The sequence below is a fragment of the Aspergillus tubingensis genome (assembly GCF_013340325.1).
Source record: "Aspergillus tubingensis WU-2223L DNA, scaffold_11, whole genome shotgun sequence".
NCBI classification, from domain to species: domain Eukaryota; kingdom Fungi; phylum Ascomycota; class Eurotiomycetes; order Eurotiales; family Aspergillaceae; genus Aspergillus; species Aspergillus tubingensis.
The window spans coordinates 1,179,784-1,194,930 of NW_023336285.1; the positions used below are offsets into that span (position 1 = coordinate 1,179,784).

Sequence of the window (15,147 nt, forward strand, 5' to 3'; positions counted from 1 at the left end):
AAGCGGCCTAGTGTAGTAGGGTCGCAACCCTAGACGGGTCGCTTAGACGAGGCTCCAGCCCACCTCCCAACCCAGCGCAGAGGCACAAGAGACGCCCGACGTACGTTCATCAGCGACACGACACGACAACCCATCGTTCTTTCGCTTTTCGAGACCCGTTCGGAAAGCGACCTTGAGAGGAACACCGCAAAAATGGCTGACGAGCACTACGTGAGTTTTCCGATATCAGAATACATGTTAGTGAGGACTAGGAAGAGTTTGAACTAACGTTATCTTGCCTATAGAACGCCGAGGAGGCTGCCGGTACGTTTGAATTTTTCACCTGAATCACCTTTCCCTACCCTGGACCCCGGAAACAGAGACGAATTCGCGTTGTGGGATACGGTATTTTGTTGGACCTGCGATATATTATGGATATATTTCGATGATGCGACTCTTGGAAATTGATGAAGGGATGGGGGGCAACGGACCGAATTCTCTGTCGACGTTTCTATTCTTGCGTTTTTCCGCACACCAACCACGAGAACCACGCAGCAATGAAGTGAAGGGAAAATAAGGCGCTGACGTATCCGGGATACAGAGATCAAGAAGAGAAGACAGTTCCGCAAGTTCACCTACCGCGGAATTGACCTCGACCAGTACGTTCCACCATGAATATCTATCATACCCACACTGCACTCCGATCCGACGGCCTCGACTCCGAACGTGCGATATCAGCAATATGGACATTTCTGGATATTTGCGGAATATCCTCGTGGGAGTCGACGGTCGAGGGACGGCACATGATTACGCTATCGAAAGACCCGGAAAGAAATGATATGGAATGGAAATCTGACCTGTTTATCTGCACAGGCTCCTCGACCTCTCCTCCGAACAGCTCCGTGATGTCGTTCACGCCCGCGCTCGTCGTCGCTTCAACCGCGGTCTGAAGCGCAAGCCCATGGGTCTCATCAAGAAGCTCCGCAAGGCCAAGCAGGAGGCTCGCCCCAACGAGAAGCCCGACCTCGTCAAGACCCACCTCCGTGACATGATCGTTGTCCCCGAGATGATCGGCAGCGTCATCGGTATCTACTCCGGTAAGGAGTTCAACCAGATCGAAGTCAAGCCCGAGATGGTTGGCCACTACCTGGGTGAATTCTCTATCTCCTAGTACGTACCCATACCCGCAAGAAAATTATACACATGAATAGATATGTCTAACAACCACACAGCAAGCCCGTCAAGCACGGTCGTCCCGGTATCGGTGCCACCCACTCTTCCCGTTTCATTCCCCTCAAGTAAAGAAGAAAAGCTTTATTGGATGGAGTGTCTCGTCGTGTGGAGGAGGAACTCGGGCGTACGGAATGTTGCTGGGAGGATCTACGGATAAAGGAAAAAAAGAATTCAAAACTGGATGGATACCCATATGGCATTTCTTTGGGTTCTCATCTTCTTACCTTGTATGTCCAAGTGCGGGTCAGCTGTTTGCATCTCAATATAAAGGTCTTGTCGGCAATCATGAGAACGAAAAAAGATACAAAAAACAAAGCAAGAAACCCAACCGGATCCTTCCTAAGCCTTTTTTACGATCCAAGCCCTGGATGGATGGGAGATGGGGACGAGCTCAGAGGCTAAGTAGGCTTTGCTGTCTTCGGCAGTCAGTCTAATTTATTAACGATTTCAACTTTTCATCATCATTTTCACTCGTTAAGTCACTCGTGTAGACATCACCCCCATCATCCATACTATTCTATCTACTTATATACTGAACCCCAACTCCCTAACTACCTTATCCACCTTCCCCCACTCCCTCCCAATCTCCCTCTCCAACTCCCTCAAACCCCTCGGATCCAACCCCGCAGCAACAAACTCCCCCCTCACAGCCCGAAACTCCCTCTTCACCAACCTCCAAAACCCAGGCCCTGTTCCCCCGATCTCTTCCTCCCCAACCAACGCCGCCAATACCGACCAAATAACCAGATTGAAATTCAACTCGTACTTCTCCAACGCAACCTCCTCACCACCAGCAGCAGCAGCAGCAGCAGCAGCAGCAGCAGCAGTAGTAGTATTAGATTCCACTTCAACACCCTGCGACAAATGAATCGCCAACCTAGCCAACACCCACGCATGCAGCAACCGGATAGGATGGCCCTTGAGCGGGAACACCACGGGATCGACAGCACGGTATCGGGCCGCTGCGTACGCGAAGGCCGATTTGTATTTCTGTTGGGCGAGGAGGGACGTGATGAGTTCGTCGAGGAGGGAGATGGAGGGTTGGGTTGTTGCGGGGATGGAGCTGGTTCGGAGGGTGGTGAGGGCTTTAAGGATGGATTGGATGGGGTTCTCTAAAGTAGATAGAGATTGAATGATGTCGTAGGCTTCTTGCTGTGCAGGGTGTAGGGTCGTTGCTGTTGGAGAGGCTGCTTCGGAGGTACATTTCGAGCAGTGGCAGGTGAAGTAGTATCGGGATTGGAGGTTATGTTGGCGAATTGGATAGGGGTCTGTTACGTCTATGTAAGTGATGAAGATTTGCTCGCCCTTTCGGATGGGTCGGAGGGCTTTGATGTGTAGATTGGGACCGTCGAAACTGACGGCGGCGTTGTGGTCGCAGCTGTGGTTGAAGATGGCGGCGTAGGGGTGGAGGTAGACGCCGAGGCGGTCGTAGACGGCGTTGGTGAGGTTGAAGGAGTTGAGGTCGAGCTGAAGAGGAGGTGAGTTGTTTTCGAAGGGTATATGTATAACATTGTGTGTGGGTGTATGTACGCACCTTAGCTCCCATAGCAGATATGACCTCTTCACTCATATCCGTACCAGAGTAGGCCTTGATCGCCTTCGAAGAAAGGGATATACGCTCCCATTGTGACGCACTCTTGTCACGAATGTCCTTAATGTGCGTCTCAAGCTGCAGGAACTGATCCAGCTCCTCGTCGGAGTACTTTTGGCGTTCGCTGCGCAAGACCATGCGGAGCACGGCTCGTGCGTTGATAGGTAGAATACGAGGCTTCAGTTTCTGATAGATGGTACATTCGAGAGAGTGGCCCAGTTTCCAGTCTTTTGCTTGACATGTCTGCGAGAAGAGTTAGTGATGGTGTTCTGAAAGTGCGGAGGGCAGTTTTTCGAACCTTATCACAGTACTTCACAACACCGCATCCTCTGCACCCTTTCAGAGCAATCCCTTCCTCTTCGAGCTGTCTTTGACCGAAGCAGCCGGAGCATACTTCTCCTAGGTGCTCTGTGTCTAGGACTGCCACGAATGGAACGGGAATGTGTAGCACGTCTTCGCCGACAGCAATGTCTGTTGAGGCGAAGAGGCCTCGTCCTAGACCACCTGGGGCGGGCTGGGGTGTGGTTTTTGTGTTCATTGGATCTTGTGGGTTTCCATATACTAGTCTGGAATTTTGGTTGGATTGCTCAAGGCAGGATAAATAGTTTGTAAGGTCCTGTAGTTGTATATCATTGAAGTTATAGAATTATTTCCCTTTTCGTCTAAGCTTGGCGTGGATGAGCTCGGAATGGAAAAATGTTTCTACTCGAGGATATTCTTCTATACAATTGAAATGGGATACATTGGTGTTCAAAAGGGCTAAAACATAACAAGGTAGAATTCGAAGTAGGAAGAGACTAATATAGATTTATACATCACGTCATGAGCACGAGGTTGCGTATGACGCCAGAGACCGATGTTGTTTCTACTTGTGTGGTGGGCGGGCTGGCTAAGTTAACCGCGTTGCAGGACCACTATAGTGGAATACTCCTTTCAGTTGTAATCGCAAAGAGAAGAAATAACAGTGTTGATCTATGATAATGACATCATAACGAAGCTACTACAGTACAAAGCACGGAATTGACCAAGATCATCTCAGAAATCGAAATTGGATATAATTGACAGGCTATACTACATACAACTAGAATCAAGAATAATTGACCTTTCGCTCAAGCACAAAGCCGGCCTACAAACCTATAGACTGCGAAGCAAAAGGCAGCAGAAGGAATCATCCACAAGGCCAACAAACCAGAAAAGAATAACCACAGAGCGCATGACCGTATTCCTCATATCGTCTTTTTTGAAGACGGAGTAAACATATCTATCAACATGGAGCCTTATCCGCTACGCCAAACACGGCGGCTTTTCTGTGCCTGGAAAGATGAACGAATACAAAACCGTGATTATATCTATGAAATCAAACTTTTCGTCCTTTTGGTGGGTAAACTTGCGTTTACAGCAGCTTGCCGCCAGTGAAGTCGGACCAGGTGCGGACCTCGGAAGGAATGCCATCGGGACGGGGCAGCTTCTCGCTCATGGCCTGGGCGAAGAGGAGGGCAGTCTACAAAGAACAGTTAGCATCAAAACAAGTGGAGAGGAAGAGGAATGAGTTGCATACCTTGGTCTCCATGAAGAGAGGAACGCCGAAGTCAACGGCGTTACGTCTCATGACATAGTCCTCATCGAGGAGGGACTTGCCACGGGTCTTGGCAAGGTTGAAAGTACCACGGATGTTGTACTTCTGGAAGACTTCACGCAGAGCACGCTTGTCCTGCTTGGGGAACTCAATGACCTGCACGGGAACCTTGGTAGCAGCCTCAAGGTGCTCCTTGACAGCGGGGCTGGCAGCGAAGAACTGGAAGTCGAGGGGCTTGAGGTACTCGACAATCTGGGCCAGGGCAGGGTTGGTGATATCACCGCCGAGCAGGATACCCTCACCAGCCTCAGGGCAACGGAAGTTCATGGTAGCCTGCAGGGAAGCCCAGTAGGCCTCAACGACATCCTTACCGAAGCAAGCAATCTCACCAGTACTGGCCATCTCGACACCGAGGAAAGGATCGGCACCAGCAAGACGGGTCCAGCTGAACTGGGGAACCTTGGTAGCGAGGTAGTCGCGCTTGACCTTCATGAGGTCAACGGGCTCAGGGACGTCACGGCCAACCAGAGCCTTGGTAGCAACATCGATGAAGTTGGTACCCAGGACCTTGCTGACGAAGGGGAAGGAGCGGGAGGCACGAAGGTTGCACTCAATGACCTTCAGCTCAGGCTCAGCACCCTCCAGATCAGCCTTGATGATCTGCATGTTGAAGGGACCGGTGATGTTCCAGGCCTTGGCGACCTTCTCGGCAATGTCCTTAACGCGGCTCATGACAGACTCCTCCAGGTTGGCGGGGGGGAGGACGAGGGTGGCATCACCGGAGTGAACACCAGCAGGCTCAACGTGCTCACTGACGGCGTGGAGCAGAAGCTTGCCGTTGGAAGCGACAGCGTCAACGTCGATCTCCTGGGCACCCTCGATGAACTTGGTGATGACAACGGGGTGGTCGGGGGAGACGGCGCTAGCGTTGAGGAGCTTCTCCTTGAGCTCATCGACGCTGTAGATGACGTTCATGGCAGCACCAGACAGGACGTAACTGGGACGAACGAGGACAGGGTAGCCAACAGTCTCAGCGAAGCGCTCAGCCTCGGCGACGGAGGTAAGCTCCTTCCAGGCGGGCTGGTCAACACCAATGCTGTCCAGAATCTGAGAGAACTTGTGACGGTCCTCAGCACGGTCAATGTCCTTGGGGTCAGTTCCGAGAACGTGAGCACCACCAGTCTCCTGGAGGCGGAGAGCAATGTTCTGAGGAAGCTGACCACCGACAGAGACGACAACACCGCTGGCGCTCTCGAGCTCGTAGATATCCATGACACGCTCGTAGCTGAGTTCTTCGAAGTAGAGCTTGTCAGCGGTATCGAAGTCAGTGGAGTAGGTCTCGGGGTTGTAGTTGATCATGACAGTCTTCTTGCCCATGCCGCGCAGGGAAAGAGTGGCGTTGACAGCACACCAGTCAAACTCAACGGAGCTTCCAATACGGTAGACACCGCTTCCCAGAATGATGACACCGTGGTCATCGAAGCTGACATCGTGGGAGGTAGCGTTGTAGGTGGTGTAAAGGTAGTTGGTGTCGGCAGGGAACTCGGCGGCGAGGGTGTCGATCTTCTTAACCCAGGGCCTGATACCGAAGGACTTGCGGCGGGCGCGAACGTCGTCCTCAGAGGCGCCAACGAGCTGGGAGATCTGCTTGTCAGAGAAACCAAGCTTCTTGGCCTTCAGCAGGATCTCCTTCTGGAGGCCGAAGAGGCTGCCGATGTCCTTGAGCTCGTGGTGGCAGTCAACGATGTTCTGGAGCTTGTACAGGAACCACTTGTCGATCTTGGTCAGCTCGTGAACCTTGTCAACGGAGTAGTTCTCGTGAAGCATAGCCTGGCCAACAGCCAACCAGCGGCGGTCGGTGGGGTTCTTCAGGACTTCGTCGAGGTTCTCGAAGTGGTCACCCTGGAAGCCAACGAAGCGGGGGTCAACCTGGCGGATAGCCTTCTGGAAAGACTCCTCGAAAGTACGACCAATAGCCATGACTTCACCGACGGACTTCATGGCACTGCCAATGTCACGGTTGACATGCTGGAACTTGCTCAGATCCCACCGGGGGATCTTGGTAACGATGTAGTCCAGACTGGGCTCGAAGTTGGCAGTAGTGGTCTTGGTAACCGCGTTGGGAAGCTCGGGGAGGGTGTGTCCCAGACCGATCTTGGCAGCAGTGTAAGCCAGGGGGTAACCAGTGGCCTTGGAGGCCAGAGCCGAGGAACGAGAGAGACGAGCATTGACCTCAATGACACGGTAGTCAAGGCCATCGGGCTGCAGAGCGTACTGGACGTTACATTCACCAACGACACCCAGGTGGCGGACAATCTTGATAGCAGCGGTACGGAGCATGTGGTACTCCTCATCAGACAAGGTCTGACTGGGAGCAACGACGATACTGTCACCGGTGTGGATACCAAGGGGGTCGAAGTTCTCCATGTTGCAAACAGTGATGCAGTTGTTGTCAGCATCGCGGACAACCTCATACTCGACTTCCTTCCAGCCACGGAGAGACTTCTCGACCAGAATCTGGGGAGAAAGGGTCAGGGAACGAGAGGACAAGTTCTTCAGCTCCTCGGGGTTGGCAGCGAAACCGGAACCCAGACCACCCAGAGCGTAGGCAGAACGGACGATGATGGGGTATCCAACAGTCTCAGCAGCCTTCAGGGCCTCGTCGACGGTGCTGACGGCAATAGATTCGGCGATGGGGATGTTGATCTCGTTCAGGGCCTTGGAGAAAAGATCACGGTCCTCACTGGTCTCCAGGGTCTTGATGCTGGTTCCCAGAACGCGAACACCGTAGCGCTCGAAGATACCCATGCGGTTCATCTGCACACCCAAGTTCAGGGCGGTCTGACCACCGAAAGAGAGGAAGATACCATCGGGTCTCTCCCGCTCAATGACATAGGTGACATACTCGGGGGTAACGGGGAGGTAGTACACTTCATCCGCGAGCTTGTGATCGGTCTGAATCGTCGCAATGTTGGGGTTGATCAGGACGGACTGGACACCGGCCTCCTTGAGGGCCTTAAGAGCCTGAGAACCTATAGAAGAGAATTAGAGTTAGTAACTGTCTCACAAAATTACCTTGACCAATTGAATTCAATTCCTTTCTTTACCCCATGTAGTCATCGCTCAATTGATCGCGAAGCACCAGGGAAAGGAGCAGGGAAATCAAGATGGGAAAGCCAAGGTTCAGCGACTCGTCCAACTTACCGGAATAGTCGAACTCTCCAGCCTGACCAATGCTCAGACCACCACTACCAATAACGAGGACCTTCTTGACATCGACCAACTTGCTGCCAGGCTTGACGAGTCCACTGGCGAGGTAGCTGTCAGCGGAGGGAGCGTTGGAGGTCTCGGAAGCCAAGCGACAAAGGGCGCTAGAGAAAGAGCGCAGCTGCTGCGGTCGCCATGGAGAAGGGGCCTTGGCCAATCTGAGACTCGAAGCCGTCGAGTGAGCGGTGGTCTGGGAGGAGAAGGGGCGCAAAGCGAGGGCGGAGCGACGAGACTCCGCCAGACAGCGCTGACGCAGGAGGGCGGACGTAGCCTGCCCGCAACGAGTAGCGAGAACCATTGCGCTCTGCGCTGGTAGCTGAAAGGACAGGGAAAAGAGAGAGGTGGAAAAATAGAAGGGATGAGTCAATTGAGAGGATGCACACTCTCTACTTTATGGCCTGGCAGAGTTCCGGAGAGGATGATCTGGAGACTCCGCTTTTGGTCCGGCTCTGTGGGAATTTTTTAATTTCCCTGCAAAGGCCAAGCAATTGAGTTCCTGGTGTATTCCACTTTATGCCACACGCCCACGACCAAAGGGGAGGACTTAAAGGGAGATGAATTGGCCAGGCGGACCTTTTTTTTGAATTCTGGGAGAGGATTAGAGTGAAGGAAGAAATGGCTAAAGAAGATGGAGAGGGAACGGGAAACGAAGAAGTAAAGAAAAGGTGCGGGAAACGGCGATGAGTCAATGCGGCACTTTTTTTCTGGAGACCAAGAACCAGCCAAAATGGAGCGCGGGCTGCCGACCGACCAGGAGGTTCAATGGGACTTCCGACTTTGCATTGAAAAAAAAAGATGCCCCAACCTTGGGAGGGCCGATAAGAGCTCCGGTGTGCGGAGCCCTTTTTTCCCTCTTTTCCCCTTTCAGTTGGCCCTCTGGATCGCTGGGACTCCAGAATTCCCCAAAAGACCGGCCCGGCCACTCACCGCCTAAGCCATCAGCCAATGTGAGGGCATGGGGAATTGCAGGCTAACAGGTTCGGGGCCAAGTCTAAGTGGTGACTAAGTGGTGACTAGCGGCAGTAGTGGCAGAAATGGAGCCGGCGGTTAGCAATACCGATCACTAATTTACTGACTTGATAGCCCGTCCCAGTCTTTTCCCAGCTGTCCAGGGGCTGCTTTCCCAACTGTAAAGCGTTATTATAGGATAATCATTATTCAATTGCTATTAGACAACCCCCTGCCAAAGCTTGTCTGACTCACAACTCCCTGCCAGGGAACGGACCACCAGTGCTCTCCTAGGCAGATCATGACTCCGTCGTCTGTTCATCATTGTTCATTTTCCAGGAAATTTCGATGGTTCGTCAAGCAGATCCATGCCTATCTAGTGTTCGCCCAGCCTGCAATGCTCGCTACTGCGCCAATCCCATTTCACCAGGCCAACACCGGCTATCGGAGGGTCTCCACGCGCCGGAATACACCTCCTGCCCATCCAAACGCTTTCCACTGTTCGTCTATGGTTCCTTGATAAAAGGAGCACTTATGCCGTGAGTCATCGGCATCTGAGCCTTCCAGCTCAACTCTATTCAGTAGTGTCAACATTAATTTAGCCTATGTATGTTAGTCTCAACCTGTTGCTAAGTATGTACGTCCTCGCTTCCAAGCTACGTAGTTGGGGGTAGATAGTAGATCAACTCCCAACAGCCACTTGCCCATGTAATTCAACACATGGACCCTTGGCTGGCTGTTGGATCCGCCACATTTAGGTCCGTGGCCCGGTTTAACGTGCCTTGGACGCCCAGATATCGTTCTCTCATTCATCTTCCCGGTTATATAAAGCATCATCCAGGTATTGGTTAAGTATATAATATACGTCGTCCACTAGCTGTCGTGCATTCCGTGTCGTTTCCTGTTGAAAAATATAGTCTAGACTTTGCATCCTGCCGACGATTGCGGAGTCCGAGGATATACTTGTAATCCCAACAGCAAATCCACCGATAATCCTTCCACTTTTAGTTTGCTCTTCTCATTTTTATAGTGGCGTTCTCCACAACCCAGTGGTGTTTGGTGGTTTTCCTCGCAGGCACATTCGCTCGCAGCGCTTTCTGGTATTGTTTTCGCGGCCCTGTCAACTCTGGCGGGATCTGCTTAAGTCAATGACTGCTTTATGAAATACTGATCATAAGACACGGGGTTGACACTGGTATTTCAAAGGCTCAGGGTCAATTCTCCGAGAACAAGGCAGATAATCAAGGCTTATCAGATCCAGAGAGTATCTTGATGGTTCCTGACTAAGGCCTCATAGACTTGGCGATTGAGGTGATATGGGTGGGTGTCGCGTGACTCATGCCATTGAACAGGGCCATGAGACCAGAGTGTTCGTAGGCGCGGTGTTTGTAGGATGCGCTAGTCTTTGCAGAGACGCGGATACTGGAGTATCCGCCTTACAGTGTTGATTCGGCCCGACGCGGTGCCGCTTTTGGCGCATTGGCCGGGCACGCATTGGGGAAGAGTCCCACTTGAAACAATTACTCCAGCATATGATCTCGACCAAGTACGATGATGTAGACTTTATGGGCATTAACTCCATACTGGTGATTAGACATGCTCTGTACGCAGTACACATGAGTATATCATATGCGCACCGTTTGGCAGGCATGTATGATGTGCATGCCCACGATTGGCAGTTCTGCATAACCCAGGCTGGGCTTAGCGGATTATGATGATGAGTGCGCACTAATACAGTCAATAGACCTTAGAGTCGTGTGCCTATAAATACTAGCAAAGAAGAATCCATCGCATTGATGATTCTGCATTGAGAGAAATCTGACAGAGCAGCTCAAGCAGTGCCTTAGAGTGGGCCTCACTCTAGCCTCAGGATGGGGACTCCGCCTTAGCTCTATGTATAGACGAGTTAGTACATAGTAGGTAGAAACTCATGCATGTGAGGAAGAATGCCGAGCCAATCTCGACCGAGCTTACTAGAGTAGGATAGCGCGGTAGAGCGGGAAAAGAAAAGAGCAGACAGACAGCGTTAGTGTGCACATAATTATGCGGTCAGATGGGTTCAGATTACGACCTGCTGTGCCATGATGAGAGAATCTGGGAAACGGTGGAAGTGTGGGACAACGACCAAGATCGTTGCGCCAACATTGCCTCCCTTGACTATTGGCGGGATTTCCGATCCAAATATAAACTTCAATCTTCCAACCGAATCACCCCTGTTCTGTGCATTCAGAATCAAAAGACTGGCTAAAGCTCCCTCGGACAGATAATTAAGCTCTGGACTCCCGGGGAGCGGCCCCAGGTCCATCCGGCCGAGCGTGAAGCAAAGCAACTAGTAAAGCTAGGAACTGGCAAAGGATGGATGATAGGTTCCATGCATGTCGGCTCCATTCAGCTGGAGAATTCGCGCACAGTTCAGTGGTGGCTCAGTGGTTGGTATGCTTTAAAATTCCAGTCAGTCCAATCAAGGGGGGGAGCTGCAGCCTGTGCTTCATCGGTGGTCTGCCAAAAGTAATATTAGTCTGTCGGTAGTAAGAAGTTAAGAGTAAGTGGTAGTGCTGCTGCTGCTGCTGCTGCTGCTGCTGCTTTCCTCCTACCGACAAACTAACGAAACTAACCTGAAAGACGACTGTCTCCGCCGGATTATACCTATCAATTCAGGGACTACTTCGGGTCCTACCTTTTACCATTCGTCCATCCCACCAGTCAATACCCTTGGTCGTCCTGCATCTTCCTTCAAAGTTTAGTATATATGGCGTCCGGACTAAACCCCGGTTCTCTTTCTTCTCCCAGATTACGACCTCGGGCTGCCACAACAATGCAACCGACCACCACGTCCACATTATCTTCACGTCGCTCGTCGCAAGTCATTGCTCCTTCAGTCGCTGCATCTCTACCGAGCACTCATACAGCTGCAATCCCAACCGTCAGCGACCAGACAAACAACATGTCTACGTCGGGTAAGCCAATGACCATGCAGACAACGAAAGCTGGAGAGCAACTTGACTGACTAGCTCAAGGTCCACTTCGTCATCCCAAACCGCTCACTCCTTCCGATATCCATTCAATGCTCGAGCAAGAGCAGGAGGCAATGGTACGACACGTTGGATCCTTCCTTTATTGAGTCTATGCTTACTCTATCCTACTCTAGGTGAATCGCTTGTCGCGAGAGCTTTCCCTCCTTCGTCAACAAACGAACTCGGTCGCATCGACAGCCTCCTCGACATCCACCACCCTTAACGACTCGGTAGATGGGCTCCATGCATCGCCATACATTATCAGCACTGCGCACCCCACATCATCGCGAAGACACCGCTCATCCTCCAGCTTGAGCTCCTCCTACATCCCAGCGGTGCAAGGCTCGAGAGCGGGAAGTGTTTCCGGCATTGCTCCTGCGCGAGAGGCATACCTTCCTGCGACACGTCCTGATCCCTCGCGACCGGGGCGAAGCAGGGAATCATCGCTCACCTCTCATCGGCAATCGGAAGGGGCGTTGCCATCAACGCCAGGATCTCATCATCAGACACAGCCGACTGACCACCCAGCCCATCATGCGGGCAGCTATCCGCACCGCAGCTCGCTGTCCCAGCAGAAGACGCCCAGTATTAGTTCTACAAGCCGCCATGAAGAGGTCTTGCAGCAGCGCGGAGAAGTCGATTCGCTCAAACGCGAGAACGAGATGCTACGCCGACGTGTCCGAGACCTTGAGTCTGTCATCTCAAAGATTCAATTACAGGAGTCGAATTCTTCTCATTTGAGAGACGACAACTCCCCATCTACACCTACCCCAGACTCAAAAGAGCCATCCGGTACGGAGAATAAGGAATGAGATGGGGATGTCTAAAAGCTTCTTTGGCTATAGGTTGGGTGCTATGGATGAATTACGGAAAGCAGGATCTTTCAGCCATTATTTTATTCGCTTTGCTTTGCCATTTTTGGGTCTGTGTTATTTATTTACTGCTAGGTTGTTCGGGCGCACATCTCGGTTTTCTTTTTCCGGCTTTACTCTTGCTTCTGCGATTAGACGCTTTGGGCCTCTGGGGAAAATGCTACTGCCTGCCAGGGCGGACCTATGGGGAGAAGACACTGGTACCATCTAGATAGATCATAGTCCAAGGATGGTAACACTAAGAATGTTTCAGTTTCACTCTGCACTCCTCCCTCCCACTTTCACATGTTGTCTTTGAATGGCCAACGCGGCCGTGGCCCACTGTGGCTGTGCGCGAGACTGGCTGCCCCTCGCGACGTCATCTGTGGCGCCTCCAGGCCCGCCCCCTAAACACGAAACATTATCCAGTCTTCTTAAATAACAGCTCTCCTCTTCTCCTCCTTTCTCTCTCTTCTCTTCAGACTTATCACTCTACTCTCTGAATACTATACCATCTACATCTATCTCTCTCTACCTTCTTCCAAAACACACCTCATACATCATGTCTGAACGCTCCACCGTCCACGTCGAGGGCATTGCGCCCGCAACCACCGACAAGGAGGTCCAGGACTTCTTTAGCTTCTGGTATGCAATGCAGGCATTCTAAACCACCCCTTGCATGAACTGCACAGCTGACAACCTTACAGCGGAAAGATCACCCACATTTCCGTGACCCCCGTTTCAGGCGAAGCTGAAGCCCAAAAGTCGGCCACCGTCACTTTCGAAAAGGAAGCGTAAGTTACCCCGCACCTTACCCGTCATTGTCGCCAAATGACACCATCACTGCCTCTTCCTTCCAGAGTATCAAAGCTAACCAAATATCCCCTGCAATAGTGCTGCTAAGACCGCTCTCCTCCTCGACAACACCCAGCTTGGTTCCTCCCTCGTGCACGTCAAGGCCGCTCAGACCCTTGACGACATCGCCGGCGACCAGGCTGCCAGCGCCGGACAGGCCAAGGACGAGCACAACCACGACCTCGAGCAGGAGGACAAGCCCCGTTCTCGCATTGTAGCTGAGTACCTGGCCCACGGCTACACCCTCAGCGACACTGCCATCCAGAAGGCCATCGCTCTGGACAACAAGCACGGGTTCTCGTCGCGCTTCACCAGCGCTCTGTCCACCTTCGACCAGAAGTACCACGCCACGGACCGTGCTCGTGGTCTGGACGAGAACTACAAGCTCAGCGACAAGGCGACCACTGGCTGGCGTAATCTGAACCACTACTTCGAGAAGGCCCTCGACACTCCCTCTGGCAGGAAGTTGCGGGACTTTTACTCCCAGACCAACAAGCAGGTGCAGGATATCCACACCGAGGCTCGCAGACTTGCAGACCTGAAGAGCGGCAAGTCCACTACTGAGGGTGGTGAGGCTCCTGCCCCCAGCACGGCACCTGCTACTCAGCCGGCGGGTACTGCTGCTCCTGCTGAGCAGGCGTAAGCAAAGCCAAATTCCAATTGGAAATCTGAAGAAAACAGGATTAGGGGTAATGAGCAACGAGGGTGTGGTTTCTGTCTGTATGCCATAATGACTTGACCTTTATTCAGTTCATGTAATGCTTCAGTGACAAACATCTTCTTTTTTGCAATAGCTAGCTGTCTGGAACAAGCGATACCTCAATACCAATACCAACCAATTTGATGCCTCATCTCCCTCTCCCCTTTTCCATCACTCTTTGTATTTGTAATCCAACAACACAACCTCAAAAAAGTAAACTCATTTAACTCATCCCAATACTATACCGTACTACAGTACACTACACTACACCACCAAACCCCATAAATAGAAAGTAGATCAAAAAAATAATATCATATCATAAACATATCATAAATACATTTCATTCCGATTCTTTACCCCCATCCCTAATCATCTCAAAGAAAGAAGAGAAAGGAGAAATGGTTAAGCCACACCCCCCTTCGAAAACTTCGCACTCTCTATATCCTCCAACGGATGCTTGGGGTTACTCGACAAATTCGCCGTCTGGGCCGCCTGATCCTGGACGTCGTGTTCAGGAGGCGCATATTGAGGCTGGGCTTTGCCCTGCGAGGGAGGGTCTTGTTGCTGGGCGCCGGATTGGCGCTCCGGAGAGGGGGATTGGCGGCCGGCGTTGGGGGCGGACATATTTCTTTAATCCCTTTATTTTATTGCTTTGAAGGACTAGAGGGGGTTTGTTAGGGTTTTGGATATTGTGAGAGTGGAAAGAGGGGGATGAAGGGGACTCACTGTAGGTAGGTAGGTAGTTTTAGGTAGGTTTATAATGGGTATAGAATGTGGTATGTAGATAGATAGATAGAGGGAAGAGGAAGGAAGGGTTTAAATATCAATTCTCTCAGGGTCCAGATTTTCCAACTTCAGTCAGCTATGATATAAACCCAGGCCAGTCAAGATTATGTGGCATTGGGGAGGTGGATAAAGTGGATGGATGTGGTTCTGGGAAACATCATCATGACGTGTAAGTGGTGATGGATCGATGGATTTGGTGGTTACGTAGATACTTTGTTTCATCGTGTGGGGGGTGTACATAGTAGTCACTATGTCTACTATTGATAATACATAGTGACAAGTTACAAGTTAGTGCTTATTTAGTCTTAATTGTTAGAACAGATATTGTAATATTAAATGGCAGCTTC

General features: G+C 51.5%; 6 protein-coding genes across 6 annotated transcripts; 3 read left to right on the top strand and 3 right to left on the bottom strand.

Moving 5' to 3' along the window:
* Nucleotides 1-192: 192 nt before the first annotated feature.
* AtWU_09738 (40S ribosomal protein uS19) lies at nucleotides 193-1,281 on the top strand (the record flags this gene model as incomplete). The annotated part of the gene is made up of 5 exons (XM_035504844.1): nucleotides 193-210; nucleotides 285-303; nucleotides 581-638; nucleotides 853-1,149; nucleotides 1,212-1,281. 5 exons carry the CDS (start codon nucleotides 193-195, stop codon nucleotides 1,279-1,281), a joined length of 462 nt encoding a protein of 153 aa, XP_035360737.1.
* A 456-nt stretch (nucleotides 1,282-1,737) lies between these two features.
* On the bottom strand, nucleotides 1,738-3,341 carry AtWU_09739 (S-adenosylmethionine-dependent methyltransferase; the record flags this gene model as incomplete). The annotated part of the gene is made up of 3 exons (XM_035504845.1): nucleotides 1,738-2,679; nucleotides 2,747-3,046; nucleotides 3,102-3,341. The coding sequence occupies 3 exons, from the start codon at nucleotides 3,339-3,341 to the stop codon at nucleotides 1,738-1,740; spliced, it is 1,482 nt and encodes a 493-aa protein (XP_035360738.1).
* Nucleotides 3,342-4,196: 855 nt separating this feature from the next.
* Nucleotides 4,197-7,944, bottom strand: AtWU_09740 (carbamoyl-phosphate synthase (glutamine-hydrolyzing) CPA2; the record flags this gene model as incomplete). The annotated part of the gene is made up of 3 exons (XM_035504846.1): nucleotides 4,197-4,304; nucleotides 4,362-7,411; nucleotides 7,584-7,944. The coding sequence occupies 3 exons, from the start codon at nucleotides 7,942-7,944 to the stop codon at nucleotides 4,197-4,199; spliced, it is 3,519 nt and encodes a 1,172-aa protein (XP_035360739.1).
* A 3,465-nt stretch (nucleotides 7,945-11,409) lies between these two features.
* On the top strand, nucleotides 11,410-12,420 carry AtWU_09741 (uncharacterized protein; the record flags this gene model as incomplete). The annotated part of the gene is made up of 3 exons (XM_035504847.1): nucleotides 11,410-11,551; nucleotides 11,612-11,685; nucleotides 11,743-12,420. 3 exons carry the CDS (start codon nucleotides 11,410-11,412, stop codon nucleotides 12,418-12,420), a joined length of 894 nt encoding a protein of 297 aa, XP_035360740.1.
* Nucleotides 12,421-13,021: 601 nt separating this feature from the next.
* On the top strand, nucleotides 13,022-13,957 carry vip1 (putative actin cytoskeleton protein (VIP1); the record flags this gene model as incomplete). The annotated part of the gene is made up of 3 exons (XM_035504848.1): nucleotides 13,022-13,104; nucleotides 13,167-13,253; nucleotides 13,354-13,957. 3 exons carry the CDS (start codon nucleotides 13,022-13,024, stop codon nucleotides 13,955-13,957), a joined length of 774 nt encoding a protein of 257 aa, XP_035360741.1.
* Nucleotides 13,958-14,416: 459 nt separating this feature from the next.
* Nucleotides 14,417-14,638, bottom strand: AtWU_09743 (uncharacterized protein; the record flags this gene model as incomplete). Its single annotated transcript, XM_035504849.1, has 1 exon — nucleotides 14,417-14,638. One exon carries the CDS (start codon nucleotides 14,636-14,638, stop codon nucleotides 14,417-14,419), a length of 222 nt encoding a protein of 73 aa, XP_035360742.1.
* Nucleotides 14,639-15,147: the final 509 nt, after the last annotated feature.